This window comes from Capricornis sumatraensis, chromosome 15, assembly GCF_032405125.1.
Source record: "Capricornis sumatraensis isolate serow.1 chromosome 15, serow.2, whole genome shotgun sequence".
Lineage (NCBI taxonomy): Eukaryota > Metazoa > Chordata > Mammalia > Artiodactyla > Bovidae > Capricornis > Capricornis sumatraensis.
In genome coordinates this window covers 54,778,671-54,792,641 of record NC_091083.1, presented here as the reverse complement: position 1 = coordinate 54,792,641, position 13,971 = coordinate 54,778,671, and the positions used below count along the sequence as shown (strand labels likewise).

At 39.4% G+C, this 13,971-nt stretch overlaps 1 protein-coding gene across 1 annotated transcript in view; it reads left to right on the top strand.

The window, feature by feature from the left end:
- ATRN (attractin) overlaps positions 1-13,971 on the top strand; it is a 182,794-nt gene that overhangs the window by 51,588 nt on the left and 117,235 nt on the right. The window contains exons 3-6 of the mRNA XM_068986876.1: positions 1,140-1,253; positions 8,605-8,733; positions 10,867-11,072; positions 12,238-12,406. Of these exons, the coding sequence (XP_068842977.1) occupies positions 1,140-1,253; positions 8,605-8,733; positions 10,867-11,072; positions 12,238-12,406 (618 nt within the window). The remainder of the gene's footprint in view (positions 1-1,139; positions 1,254-8,604; positions 8,734-10,866; positions 11,073-12,237; positions 12,407-13,971) is intronic.

The window sequence follows — 13,971 nt, the reverse complement described above, 5'->3', positions numbered from 1 at the left end:
CTCTGTCTGAAACATTGTCTTTTCCAACTTTTCACATGGCTTGCCTCTCACTATTTTAATCTTTTCCAAAACTTTTTGGAGTATTTCCCCACCACTTGTTGTACTACTATTAATACATCACATTCCTTTAATTTCTTTGCAGTATTCATCACCATGTGAGTTAACTTGTTTATGTATGTATTTAGATGTTTGATTAGGGATGTTAGTTAGACACAAAATATGAGGTAGACAAAAGATTCAGGCTGGAGACTTATAGTTAGAAATCACCAAGATATAGATGGTGTTGATAGTACCAAGAACTTTTTGAGTAGAGTGTTTGTGCTAAAGCCAGGTTGGAGAATGAAGAGTGGGATGTGAAGAATTTGAGGAAAGCAAAGTCTTCTGTGGCGTTTCAGAGGAGAAAGGGACAGGTGCATTAGTAGCTGGAAGGAGAGTTGGGATTTGAAGTTTTTTGGTTTTGTTGTTTTTTATAAAATATGTGATACTTAAAGAGATTTAAGTGTGGGTGCGGAAGTTTCAGAAGAGAGGGAGATCTTAAATATTTCAGAGATAGAAGGAAAAGTAGATAGGTGTGTATCTATTTTGGAAAACAGGAATTTGAGAAAATTTTGTCTGTGTGCTGAGCATAAGCAGGTAGATGGGACTGAGTGGTTTGAAATAGTACTTAATCAGAGCACCAGTACGGGAACCAGCCTACCCAGTGGTGTGACTTTTTCCAGCATGGCTTTTTTCTCTAGATTCAGTCTAGATCAAAGCAGATAAACTTTTTTCTCTAGATTGGGGATTTTCCAGGGAGTTCCATGAAAAGGCAGAGGGGCAGGTGAGTTTAGAGGATTGGCAGGTACGTTTGTGAAATGAGGTAGTATGGAGTCTTAAGTTGACTAAGAAGGGCTAATGAATTGGTAAAGAATGGTGACTGTAAGGTCCAAGATACATAGACCGTGTATATTTTGTTTACCATTCCATGTTTGGTGATCTTTTGCACATAGAAAGTACAGAGGAAATCTTTGACAAGTGAAGGAGTGCTGATTTTATACTATTAATTTATTTTCTCTATAGATTTTTTAAAAAACTGTTTTTTCTCTAATGTTTGGGAGTGATAATGATTAGTATAAATTACTTTTTTCTGTTCTTTTCAGGCCAAATAGAATAATGAGACTTCGTTTTAATCATTTTGCTACAGAGTGTAGTTGGGACCATTTATATGTTTATGACGGGGACTCAATTTATGCACCCCTAGTTGCTGCCTTTAGGTAAGCTCAGTCATATAACCATTATTTGATTTATGAATTCATGTATTTCCTAGACTGTATTCTTACTGGATTCACCTTTTTATCACTTAAAACATTTTCATGGGAAGAGTATTAGTTACAGAGTCCTATCAGTTGTGAGCTATTCCTGACTTTGTTGCCTGTAACTACTGGGTACATTGGGGGGGGGGCAAAATACTCTGTTTTTAGTTTCCTGATCTATAAAATTGTGATAGTAGTATCAAGTTTACCTACTTCTTTTGGTGGTGGTGAAGTATACCTCTGAAAATGTTTTGTAATATATTGACTAATAATATTTCTGTTAAAAAATTAAATCAGGAGTCATGTTCATTTTGATACTTGTTGTGTTCCTCATTGCAGAGGCATTCAGGAATTATTTGTTGTATTCATATGTAGTTGTGTGTATGTGTGATACGTAATTATGTAAATACTTTAATATGGGTGAGGAAAAAGTTTTGGAAGAATATACATAAATGAGCAGTGGTTATCTGTGGAGAATGAGAAACATTCCAGTTATGTGTTGTGATTTTTTTTTCAAAAAGTATATTCTGTGTTTATAGTTAAACAGTTTAACACCAGATATATGGGGTATTCTGAATTGTTTTGGCATTTTACTGTTTACCAACAGTCAATAGCTGTGTTATTTATCGTATTTTTGACCACATATGAGTTCAAAACTGGCCTAGTTTTCTTCCTTTTACTCTACAGAGGATTTTTAAAATATGTTTTCTGAAATGCATATCCTTAGAGAGTCATTGTTGTCAGTTTTTCATCTACAGCTGACTTTCTGGATTTCTTCCCCTCAAATATTGTAGTTCTCTGACTTTAAAAGAAATCAATTTAACAATATTTTTTGTATTCCTCACGTGGGGCTGGTTGATGTCTCATGTAAGTGAGGCGATAACAGAAGGCGAGAAGCCAAACACGAGAAGGCAAAGGACAGATGAGGTCAGAGGACTAATGTACCCTGTATTTCTCCACTCCCTTTGGCTTAGAAATCTCTCCAATATATCTTTGAACTGAGAACCAAGGTCATTTTCTGGGTTTCAGAGATTCACTTAGAGGACTAAAGAACAGGGTGGATAGGCTATGCTAGTGAGCATTAAAATATCATTGGCCACATGTTGGACATATCTATCTTTATCCCAGAATTTAACTCACACCTTGTCTTACAGCAAGAAGCACGCCAAACTTTAACACAGGCACAAAAGCTATTACATCCGTAGTATGATGCTGTCATGATAATAGTATATGTTGAACATGTTGAAGGTTCACTTGGTAACTGCATTTGTTAATTAAAATTCATGGAGTCCCTTCTGTGTGCCAGGCACTTTGAATGAGCTTACCAGTAGCTCTGTGGGAACATCTGCCAAGTGGGTATGCGTAACCATATAGTTCACCTGACTGTATATTTGATGAGCAGACATGTGAACCAGTAGCAGCAACAAACAAGCAGACGTGTATAACTGTTTTAGTCATTGACTTCTGAGAGAAGCCAAGGTAAATGTGGAGACACCAGGAGGATTTTCAAGTTTCTCTTTAAAAAAATAGTTTATTTACTGACAGGTATAAATTAATTATTGATTGTGTTAAAATTTAACTTATGACATATTTGAGTCTGCATCTTCTAAAATCATAGTGAGACAATGTATGTTTAATAATTGAAATTTCCCTGAAGCACAGAACCTTTGAAGGACTGACATACCAAAGAATGTGAAAATAACTGTTTAGTCATAAGGCACTTTCACAAAGATGGGATGCTGAGGAGTGCCGTAGGGTCAGGAGGACTTTGGTTAGAGGACTCAAACCAGTGTAGTGTGCTGTGGGGCCCAGAATAGAGTGAGCTTGGCGGCAGATTGTTCAGCCAAATAAAGAAAAGGAGAGCCAAAAAAAAAAGGAGAGCCACACAGGATTCAGAAGATGTGGACTTCTAATCTGAGTTCTGCCCAAGTCTCTTCATGAGTCTGAACAGGTCATTTAAGTGCTTTGTTCCTTAGCTTCTGAAGCCTAAACTGCAAGTGTTGTACTGTGTTTTCACTGGGTGTATTGCGAACCATCAAGTTGAGTTGGATGAAGTTCTGAATAAAGTTTGTTTAACAAACAGAGTTCCACTGTTCAGCAAGTTTGAGAACCACTGGAGCAACTCTTATCCAGTTGTACAACATGATTTTGTGGTGCATTCATGTCAACAAATGTGAAAGTGGGGAACACCTGCCGCTCTGCTCATACCTTTTGGGAGGGAGACGCAGAGGTGGTAGTGGTGGTGCAGCAGGGAGACTAGTTTTCCTCTCTGAGAACATTCTTACTCCTTTTAGAAGTTTTTGTTGTTGTTTTTAAGAAAGTCAAATATTGATGAGGCAGTTGTTTAGACTGTGATGAAGAGCTGTTAGAGGAAGTCTTGTGAAAGCAGGAGTCACTCTTTGTGTCCAACACCATGTTGAATCATGGTCAGACTGTGGCAAGTCAAACCTCTTTTGTGATTGTAGACCCTCCTTCACCAGTCAGAAATATAGATGTCTGGCCCCATCCCCTGGCTCCCATCCCTGACTTTAAGAATCTGGCTTACCTTCCACATCTGCCTGTCCTTGAGTGTAGTGTTTTACAAGCAGACAGGTGTGTCAGACTGAGGATTACTGGGACTTCCCTGGGGGTCCAGTGGTTAAGAATCTGCCTTCCAATGCAGGGGGCGTGGGTTTGATCCCTCGTCAAGAAACTAAAATCTAACATGCCTCGGGGCAACTAAGCCTGCACACCACAACTAGAAAGAAGCCTGTGTGCCACAAGAAAGAGCCAGAGAGCAGCAGCTAAGACCTGACACAGCCAAAAATAGATAAACTAATAAATATTAAAAAAGAAAAAAACAACAACTGAGGATTACTACTAAACTTACACAGTGTAGTTATCAAAGTCCGGTTGTGCCCCAGGTGTGTTTAGAGAGTCCATGTCGGTCTGGGACAGTTATGTTGAATTAAGACAGTATCTTTAGTTCAGCGATTTTCAAAAATGGTTCTGAACAGTGATACTCTGTGTTTAAAATATAAGATTATGAAGAACCCCAGGACAAGCAGTTCTTGATTCTCAAGTTGAACTGCTGGCTGCAGCCTAAGCTGAGTCTGCGTTTATTCACCTGCCTAGGGGCAGGGGACAGGGAGGTGAAGGCAGCTCTGGGTCACAGTTGAATGGCCCACCTGCATCATCACTTTCTCACCCACACACCTTCTGTTGCCTTGCACACTGGGTTGATGTTCATATTCCTTTTTTCTGTAAAAGTTTATTTTTGTCATGAAAGTGAAAGTTGCTCAGTCATGTCCAGTTCTTTGCTGTATAGTCCATGGAATTCTCCAGGCCAGAATATTGGAGTGGGTAGCCTTTCCCTTCTCCAGGGGATTTTCCCAACCCAGGGATCGAACCCAGGTCTCCCATATTGCAGGTGGATTCTTTATCAGCTGAGCCACAAGGGAAGCCCAGGAATACTGGAGTGGGTGGCCTATCCCTTCTCCAGGAGATCTTCCTGACCCAGGAATCAAACTGGGTCTCCTGCATTGCAGTCAGATTCTTTACCAACTGAGCTATCAGGGAAGCCTCTATTTTTTTTTTGTCATAAACCAATTTTATTTTCACACTGGGAGAAAGCACATTCTGAAACTGTCACAGTTTCAAGTTGTTGACGAGAAAAGAAGCAAATGCCTGAGTCTCTCTGACAATAGGGAAGCTGGTCCCCTTCAGCAGTGTGGTCATCTAGTCGCTCTCCTTCTGTGGCTCTCCATCCTTTCTCCCGCCACCCATTCAGTCATTCATTCTACACATGTCCCCACCATATAAATAATAAGTACTAGAAGCCATCTCTTACTGGGCACCTACTAGTGTGAGATGCTATTTAAACACTTGACTTGCTTTAACAGTTTGATTCTCATTACTTGGTTGTGAGGTAGTTAGAATTTCTTTCATTGTGCTTTTGAGGAAGCTAAGGCTCAGAGATGTTAATAACGTGCCTAGGCTTTTGGAACAAGAATTGGAGTTCACATCTCTGTGATCTTAAAATTCATACTAGAATAACAGAGAGTGTCCATCTTGTGACTGAAGCCCCCAGTCTTTTCCTGTGCCAGTGGTTGTTATGCCAAGGTTGCTTTTGACTTGCCTTTTTCTGGGTGATCCTACTCTCTCAAGTACTTATCCCTCAGTGTTTTAGAGTTCTGGTGTATAAAACTGATGAAATCCTGGTGATGGTTGAAACCTTCATTTAGGTCTGTGATCAAATGTCAGTTCTTCCAGGAGTCCTTCCCTAAATGCCCTTTCTAAAGTAGCACACTGTTTTATTTCCGTTTATAGCCTTTACCTCTGCCTGACATTACGTATACACACCTGTGGGCCAGGCGTAGGGGACTGATTATCTAGGCTTATTTATTCTTTCTCTGAGAGGTGAACTCCAGTAAGGGCAGAGACGTCTTCACTACCTAGAACAGTGGCTTACTTGTAGTAAGTACTTAGTATTTGTCAGTTAAATACATAGTAGAAAATGCTTCACTATTTTGCAACCCCTAGAGCACCTTCATAGTCATTGGGTTCCTAGAGTTCTGTCTTCATATTAAAAACTTGTTGAACAAACATCCTATCCCTTCTTCCTCCTCACACTCTGCTTATATGCTCTTCCACTCATTTTTATATGCACTTATATAAATATACATAAATGTACATATACACTAGGCCTGTTGTCTTAATGCTTGGTTTTTTTTCCCCCTACTCATCAGAATGGCTTGATGAGTGCCTTGTTAGTCCTAGAGACCTCCACGTATGTAATAACTCATTCATCCAGCTCCTGAATGACCATTTATGTGGTTTCAACCTGTTCTCGTTCTGAACAGTGCTATAGTGAGGATTCTTATATATTTGTCTTTGTGTACATGAGCAAGTGTTTCTTCTACTAAGAAATAGAATTGTTAGGTCATAATGAATGAGCATTTAAGACAGTCGTTGGCCCCAAAATGTGTGCTCTAGGAAAGAAAAGAAGCCAGCATGTCTGGGATCGAGCGAATGAAAGGAAGAAAGTACAGATCTTCTTTAGCTTATGATGGGATTACATCCTGATAAACTCATCGTAGGCTGAAAATATTTTAATTCATTTAATACATCTCCCCTACTGAACAACATAGCTTAGCCTCGCCCACTTTAAATGTGCTAAGAACACTTACATTAGCCTGTAGTTGGGAAAGTCATCTAACACAAAGCCTATTTTATAATTAATGTTGACTGTCTCATGTAATTTACTGATACTGTACTGAAAGTGATAAGCAGAATGGTTGTCTGGGTACAGAGTAATTGTTTACCCTTGTGATCATGGGGCTGACTGAGGGCTGCAGCTCTGTGCCGGTGCCTGGCATCATGAGAGAGTATCATACAGCATATCACTAGCCTGGGAGAAAGTGAAAATTCAAAATTCTGAGTACAGTTTCTACTGAAAATGAGTTCCTTTTGTACCATTGTAAGTCAAAAAATTATAGTCAAAAGATTTTAAATCGAACCATCCATAAGTCGGGGACCATCTGTAATAGATGAGATGTTTGTTCATGGGATGGGGTTGTGCGTGTGGAACAGATTACACAGGGCCTGATAGGGAGTTAGGCTTTTTCTGAATGAGATTATGGCAGTACTGAACGATAACTGGGCAAAAGATATGAGCATATGAAGAAAAGCAAAAGATGGAAAGTAAACATAGGAAAAAATCAAACTCAGGAGCATAAGAGAAGCTCAAAACCAGATCACTTTCATATATTAAACTGCTGCTGCTGCTGCTAAGTCGCTTCAGTCGTGTCCAACTCTGTGCGACCCCAGAGATGGCAGCCCACCAGGCTCCCCCGTCCCTGGGATTCTCCAGGCAAGAACACTGGAGTGGGTTGCCATTTCCTTCTCCAGTGCATGAAAGTGAAAAGTGAAAGTGAAGCTGCTCAGTCGTGTCCGACTCTTAAAGCTAAATATGCAGATGACACCACCCTTATGGCAGAAAGTGAAGAACTAAAGAGCCTCTTGATGAAAGTGAAAGAGGAGAGAGAAAAAGTTGGCTTAAAGCTTAACATTCAGAAAACGAAGATCATGGCATTTGATCCCATCACTTCATGGCAAATAGATGGGAAAACAGTGGAAACAGTGGCTGACTTTATTTTTCTGGGCTCCAAAATCACTGCAGATGGTGACTGCAGCCATGAAATTAAAAGATGCTTACTCCTTACTCCTTGGAAGGAAAGTTATGACCAACCTAGACAGCATATTAAAAAGCAGAGACATTACTTTGCCAACAAAGGTCCAACGGTCATCTATGGATGTGAGAGTTGAACTATAAAGAAAGCTGAGCACCGAAGAATTGATGCTTTTGAACTGTGGTGTTGGAGAACACTCTTGAGAGTCCCTTGGACTGCAAGGAGATCGAACCAGTCCATCCTAAGGAGATCAGTCCTGGGTGTTCATTGGAAGGACTGGTGTTGAAGCTGAAACTCCAATACTTTGGCCGCCTGATGTGGAGAGCTGACTCATTTGAAAAGACCCTGATGCTGGGAAAGACTGAGGGCAGGAGGAGAAGGGGACGACAGGATGAGGTGGTTGGATGGCATCACCGACTCGATGGACATGGGTTTGGGTGGTCTCTGGGAGTTGGTGATGGACAGGGAGGCCTGGTGTGCTGCGGTTCATGGGGTCACAAAGAGTCGGACATGACTGAGCGACTGAACTGAAATGAATCCTCCTTGTTGTCAGGATGAGGTGTCTTGGTGGGATTTTGAGTCAGCTCAGCATCTCTCTTCTGGAAAGCAAGTTGGTATATGGATCGAGAGCCTTAAAACCATCATTTAGACCTTTGGACTCAGTAGTTCCTTCTCTTTACAAAGACCCAACAGATACTATTATGTGCTGAGCTCTGAGTAAGGTTCTAAAAACTCTGAGGGAGTTAGAGACATAGAAAGACTATGGACTATTACTTAGAAAAATAGAATATAAGGTGTAATATGGCATCAGTTAGGCAAATAAAATACATCAGAATACTAATAGTATTGGGATTATGGGTGTTTGTATATCAGACTTTTATTTCTATTTTTACTTTTCACGTCTTTTGTGGTATATGTTAGGGTCACTGATTTCAAACCTCGTTAGAAATACATCCTAGAATAGAGGAGAGCCTAGCAAAAGATTCAGATCTGTTCCTGTGCGTTTATCATAGGAATTTACCTTTCTTCCTAGAAATGACTTTTCAAATTATAAGAGTGAAATCCGGTTGAATTCGTGTCCATCACTGTATGATGTGTCTCTTCTTGTGCTTCCCTGTATAAGACATGTGTTTTCATTTCAGCGGCCTCATTGTTCCTGAGAGAGACGGCAATGAGACTGTCCCAGAGGTTGTTGCCACATCAGGTTATGCCCTGCTGCATTTTTTTAGTGATGCTGCTTATAACTTGACTGGATTTAATATCACTTACAAGTAAGATATTTAAGTTTAATATTTGTGATTTTTTCAGAAGACTGTATACTTTGTTTTAACAATAATAATGACTAACATATATTGAAGGTTTATAGTGTGCCAGGCATTGTGCTAGCAGTTTGCATGAATTTTCTCATTTAAAGTTCTTTTAGAAACTCAGATACAGGCACTGTTTTTCTGCTTCTTTTATAAATGGAGAAACTGGCAGGAAAAGGTAGAGTAAACTAAAGTTGTGGGACTGCAGTTGCAACCCAGGTCTTGCTGCTGTTGAGTTTCTCCTGAAAAAGAGGGGCTTATCCCTTCCCACTAATGGATAAAAACATTGGAGGAGTTGGCGAAGGGCAATATAACAAACATTAGTAGTTTTCATGTACTAAGAGATTGGCCCATTGATGACAAAGGAAATGTAGACCACAGACTGAGCAGCTTTTGGAATTTGTTGTGGTAGGAGAGAGGCTCACTCTGTCTTTTCCTTTTTTTCCTTCTAATGTTTATTTTCATAAGTAGTTAAATTCATGAAATTCCATAAGTAGTGGGATCTGTGATAAGAACTTCTGTGACCCACAAAACCTAAAATATTATTTGGCCTTTTTCATAATATATTTGACAACTCTTGTGACCCCCCTGTGTAACCTTTATGCTAGGTTCTTTTTCTTGCACATTTTCTCAGGATCTCAGTAAACTTTCAAGACTGTTTAAAGCTGTCCTTATCTCGATTAGTATGGTGATTCAGTTTTTCAGGTACCCAAGGTTTGTGACTTGGCAGCCTGGACAGCTCATCACAAGCCTGGGCTTGAAAAGTAGGCATGTGCATTTATTGTGTTAAATTATAACATAGATTATAAAAATACTGAATACAAACACTTTCAAAATTTTATTATAGATGTATCATGAACTGACATGTGGGTGTAGGCATGAATGTTACACCCAGACAGTAAAGAATCTGCCCACATTGCCAGAGACCTGGAAATCCCTGGGTCGGGAAGATCCCCTGGAGAAGGGAATGGCAACCCACTCCAGTATTCTTGCCTGGAGAATCCCAGGGACAGAGAAGCCTAGTGGTCTATAGTCCATGGGGTTGTGAAGAGTCAGACATGACTGAGCGACTAACATTTTCACTTTCTTCATGAATATTAATTGGGCTTCTCTGGTAGCTCAGCTAGTTAAGAATCCACTTGGAATGCAAGAGACCCCGGTTCGATTCCTGGGTTGGGAAGATCCCCTAGAGAAGGAATAGGCTACCCATTCCAGTATTCTTGGGCTTCCCTGGTGGCTCAGATAGTAAAGAATCAGCCTGCAATGCAGGAGACCTGGGTTCGATCCCTGGGTTGGGAAGATCTCTTGGAGGAGGGCATGGCAACCCACTCCAGTACTCTTGCCTGGAGAATCCCCATGGACAGAGGAGCCTGATGTGCTACAGTCCATGCAGTTGCCAAGAGTCAGACATGACTGAGCGACTAAGCACAGCACAGCACATGAATGTTAATTAGCTTGTTTTTGTAATTGATTCCTGATTTTCTGACATGCTTTGCTAAAAAAAAATTTTTAAGTTCCTTACACTCTTATGGTATCTTCTAATCCTGTTATCTCCCCTTTTTAAAATCTGAATTATGTCTTTTCAAAGTGTTGTCAATATATTTAAGTCATGTTGCTATGCAACACTTTATGATTAAACTCATGTATAAAGTTAAACTGCCCTTCTCTTTTCTCCTATGTGAGATAGGTAGGTAAGCTTACTAAGAAATTTACAATACACCAATCTGTACAATAATCTTAAATTCTGTAAACTTTCAGAGACAATCCAGAGGAATGAGGATGGTAGTGTATTGTTAGTTGGTTTTTTCCTTTTCTTGTCCAGACTTGTAAGCCTGCATTTGGCAGTTTTATAATGCTCATCATTTGTGGGCTAGCTTGTCTCTTTTTATGAGAATCCAACAGGTTTCATTTTATTTTATTACTTGCCTAGCTCTGCAGGGTTGAGTGACCCCCATTTAGGCTGAATGGTAAGTACTGCAATTATACTTGTGAGTGAACTGGCTAGATAGTGAGATTTCTTAAACCTTATGTAGGAGGAAGTTCTGCTAAATTAATCAGAGTGTTGCTTTGTGTTGATTCCCTCCACTATTTTTATAGTTTTGACATGTGTCCGAATAATTGCTCAGGCCGAGGAGAATGTAAGATCAGTAATAGCAGCAACACTGTTCAATGTGAATGTTCTGAAAACTGGAAAGGTGAAGCATGTGACATTCCTCACTGTGTGAATAACTGTGGTTTTCCTCATCGAGGCATCTGCAATTCAAGTGATGTCAGAGGATGCTCCTGCTTCTCAGAGTGGCAGGGTAGGAATGTCTTTCTTTCTTTTTTTTTTCTTTTAATCCACAGAATGTTTTTAGCTTAATAAATCGTAGATTCACTTTGTTCCTAGTATCTGTAACATTTATATTAATCAAATATCAGGAGGCGTTTTCATATCTCTTTATTCAACTTCTTACAAATCTTTGAATCTCATAAATGTATGGTTGTGGTCTCTTTATAGAGTTTTGAAACACTTTAATATTCTTCACAGTTCATTGATGAATTTAGAGAACTTGGCCTCAGCCATAAGACATAGCAGAGACCCAAGCCGAGATGTGGGACAAGAGCTATAATGGTCTCTCCACAGAAACTTTCAATAAATTCACAGAAAATTGGAGTTTATTATGCAGTAGAATCCTAAAGTAGTCAGTTAGTGCAGATAAATATTATTAAACAACCCCTTTAGCAAATTCTTCAAGGGGTAGGTGATTAACAGCTGTTACTGATTTAGTTATTTATTTTTTATACATTTACTCCTTTCTCAGAACACTTTTATTTTGAATTTCCAGAAATATGCTTGTTTAAATGCTTTAGCTTATTCAGTTTGGCTTATGTTGAGGAGTTAAACAATTGAAGTATTTGACTAACTTCCAGTTTGCTAGAGCAGAAGCCAAACCTCTTAGAAATGGAGTTTCTTGAGTTTCCAGGAAATGGATAGTTTATAACACATTCAGGACTATCTTTACATTTTAGCTCTATAAAGTTTTTCATTTAAATTAATAATTCCTTTGTCTACTCTTTCCTCTGAGAGCTGCTTAGCAAGTATTTCATTACTAAAAAATCCTAACCTGAATATGGTCAGATCTTCAGTAGAGTGTGTGTGATTTTAAATTTTATTAGAGATTATCCTTGGTCACTAGCCTTGAATAAATTGAAAGTGCAAATTAAAAGGATTTATCTGATATTTAGATGCTAAAAGAAAGACTGTAAGTATTCTTTAGATATTTGTTTTATTTAGGTCATTAAAACTTGAAATGCAGTGATTTTCTATTTTTGGCCATGCTGCACGGCATGTGGGATCTTAGTTCCCTAACCTGTGCCTGTTGCAGTGGAAGGGTGGAGCCCTAACATCAGGACCACCAGGGAATTCACGAAATCCAGTAATTTGAAAGCTGCATTTTGTAAAGCTAATTTGTTATATTTTGTTAGGTCCTGGATGTTCAGTTCCTGTACCAGCTAATCAGTCATTTTGGACACGAGAGGAATATTCTGACCTAAAGCTCCCCAGAGCCTCTCACAAAGCTGTGGTCAATGGAAATACAATGTGGGTTGTTGGCGGATATATGTTCAACCACTCAGATTACAACATGGTTCTAGCGTAAGTTGTTTTAAACATTTTTATAAGAAGCTTAGTTTTCCATTTTGAAGATAGTTAAAATAGAGATAAGTAAAAAGAAAAATAATCATCAGTAATTGCATTCCTGAAGAAAATCTCTGTTAGTATTTTGGCAGTTGTATTCTAGACTTTTGGGGACATATTCGTAGATTTTGAAAAAGGGAGTCCAAAAGAATTCATTGTTGTAATAAGGAATAATTCATCTTTTCCATATACCATCTTATAATTTGCTTCAGGTACATGTAGTAAATTCTTGATAAATAAGGGATTGTTTTACCTTTTAATTTAATTAGCATTTCTGTAGGTGAAGTGACCTGAATTTATAATTTACTAGGGAATGGCAAGCCACTTCAGTATTCTTGCCTTGAGAACTCCATGAACAGTATGAAAAGGCAAAATGATAGGATACCGAAAGAGGCCGGGAGATGGTGATGGACAGGGAGGCCTGGCGTGCTGCGATTCATGGGGTCGCAAAGAGTCAGATGCAACTGAGCGACTGAACTGAACTGAGGGGGAAATTATGTCATTCTCTAATACTTCCCAGGGTTCAAGGTCTGTTTACTGGTTCCATGCTGCTCATCCTGAAGGGAGACTATATTTTCATAATGGGATTAGTTATGGAGATAAAGTAGAAATGTATAAATAGTTACTTGTGCTGATTTTGCACCCTGGAAACGTTTCCTAAACATTTTCTGCTAATGAATGTTGTAAAAAATCAGCATCTATTTTTTTAAGGAATTCTGGAAATATGACAGTGATAGTACAGTTTCTGAATCCCTCAAACATAGTCATTAAAAATTAAAACACAGAGGGCTTCCCTGATGGCTCAGTGGTGAAGAAACCACCTGCCAGTGCAGGAGACACGGGTTCAATCCCTGATCCGGGAAGATCCCACATGCCACAGAGCAGCTAAGCCTGTGTGCCGCAACTGCTGAGTTGTGCTCTACAGTTGTGGAGCCCAGGAGCCACAACTGCTGAAGCTTGCACAGCCGAGAGACTGTGCTCTGCAAAAAGAGAAGCCGCTGCACTGCAAGTAAAAAGTAGCCCCCATTCTCTGCAACTAGAGAAAAGCCTGTGCAGTAACAGAGACCCAGCACAGCCAAAAGTAAGTAAATAAATAAAATTTAAAAACTAAAACACAAAACAACTAAGACACAGGGGCAGCATCTGTAACAAACTTGGTCAAAAGGCATCTACTCAAATGGGTGGAGTTAAACCATTGACAGCTATAAGACCAATGTGCTGTCAGTATCTTTGTCATAGTAAGCAGAGAGGAGCAGTGGGATCACCAACGGTAAACCTAAAAACTCACTGGGAAACTCAGCAAGCTGCTTTGAGAACAGCAACTATAATTGGGAAGATGTTGCATATTCTAGTAGGGGAATGAGCTTAAGGGATCTGTAGTAGGATCTGAAGAGGCCGAAGCAGATTCTGACTTATTAACTCTCAAAGTGAACTAGTCAAAGACTTTGTAGGAGAAAGTCCCAAACTTTGGAAACGCTGCTGGAAATAGAATTCACATCAAACAGGACAGAGACAGCCTAGGA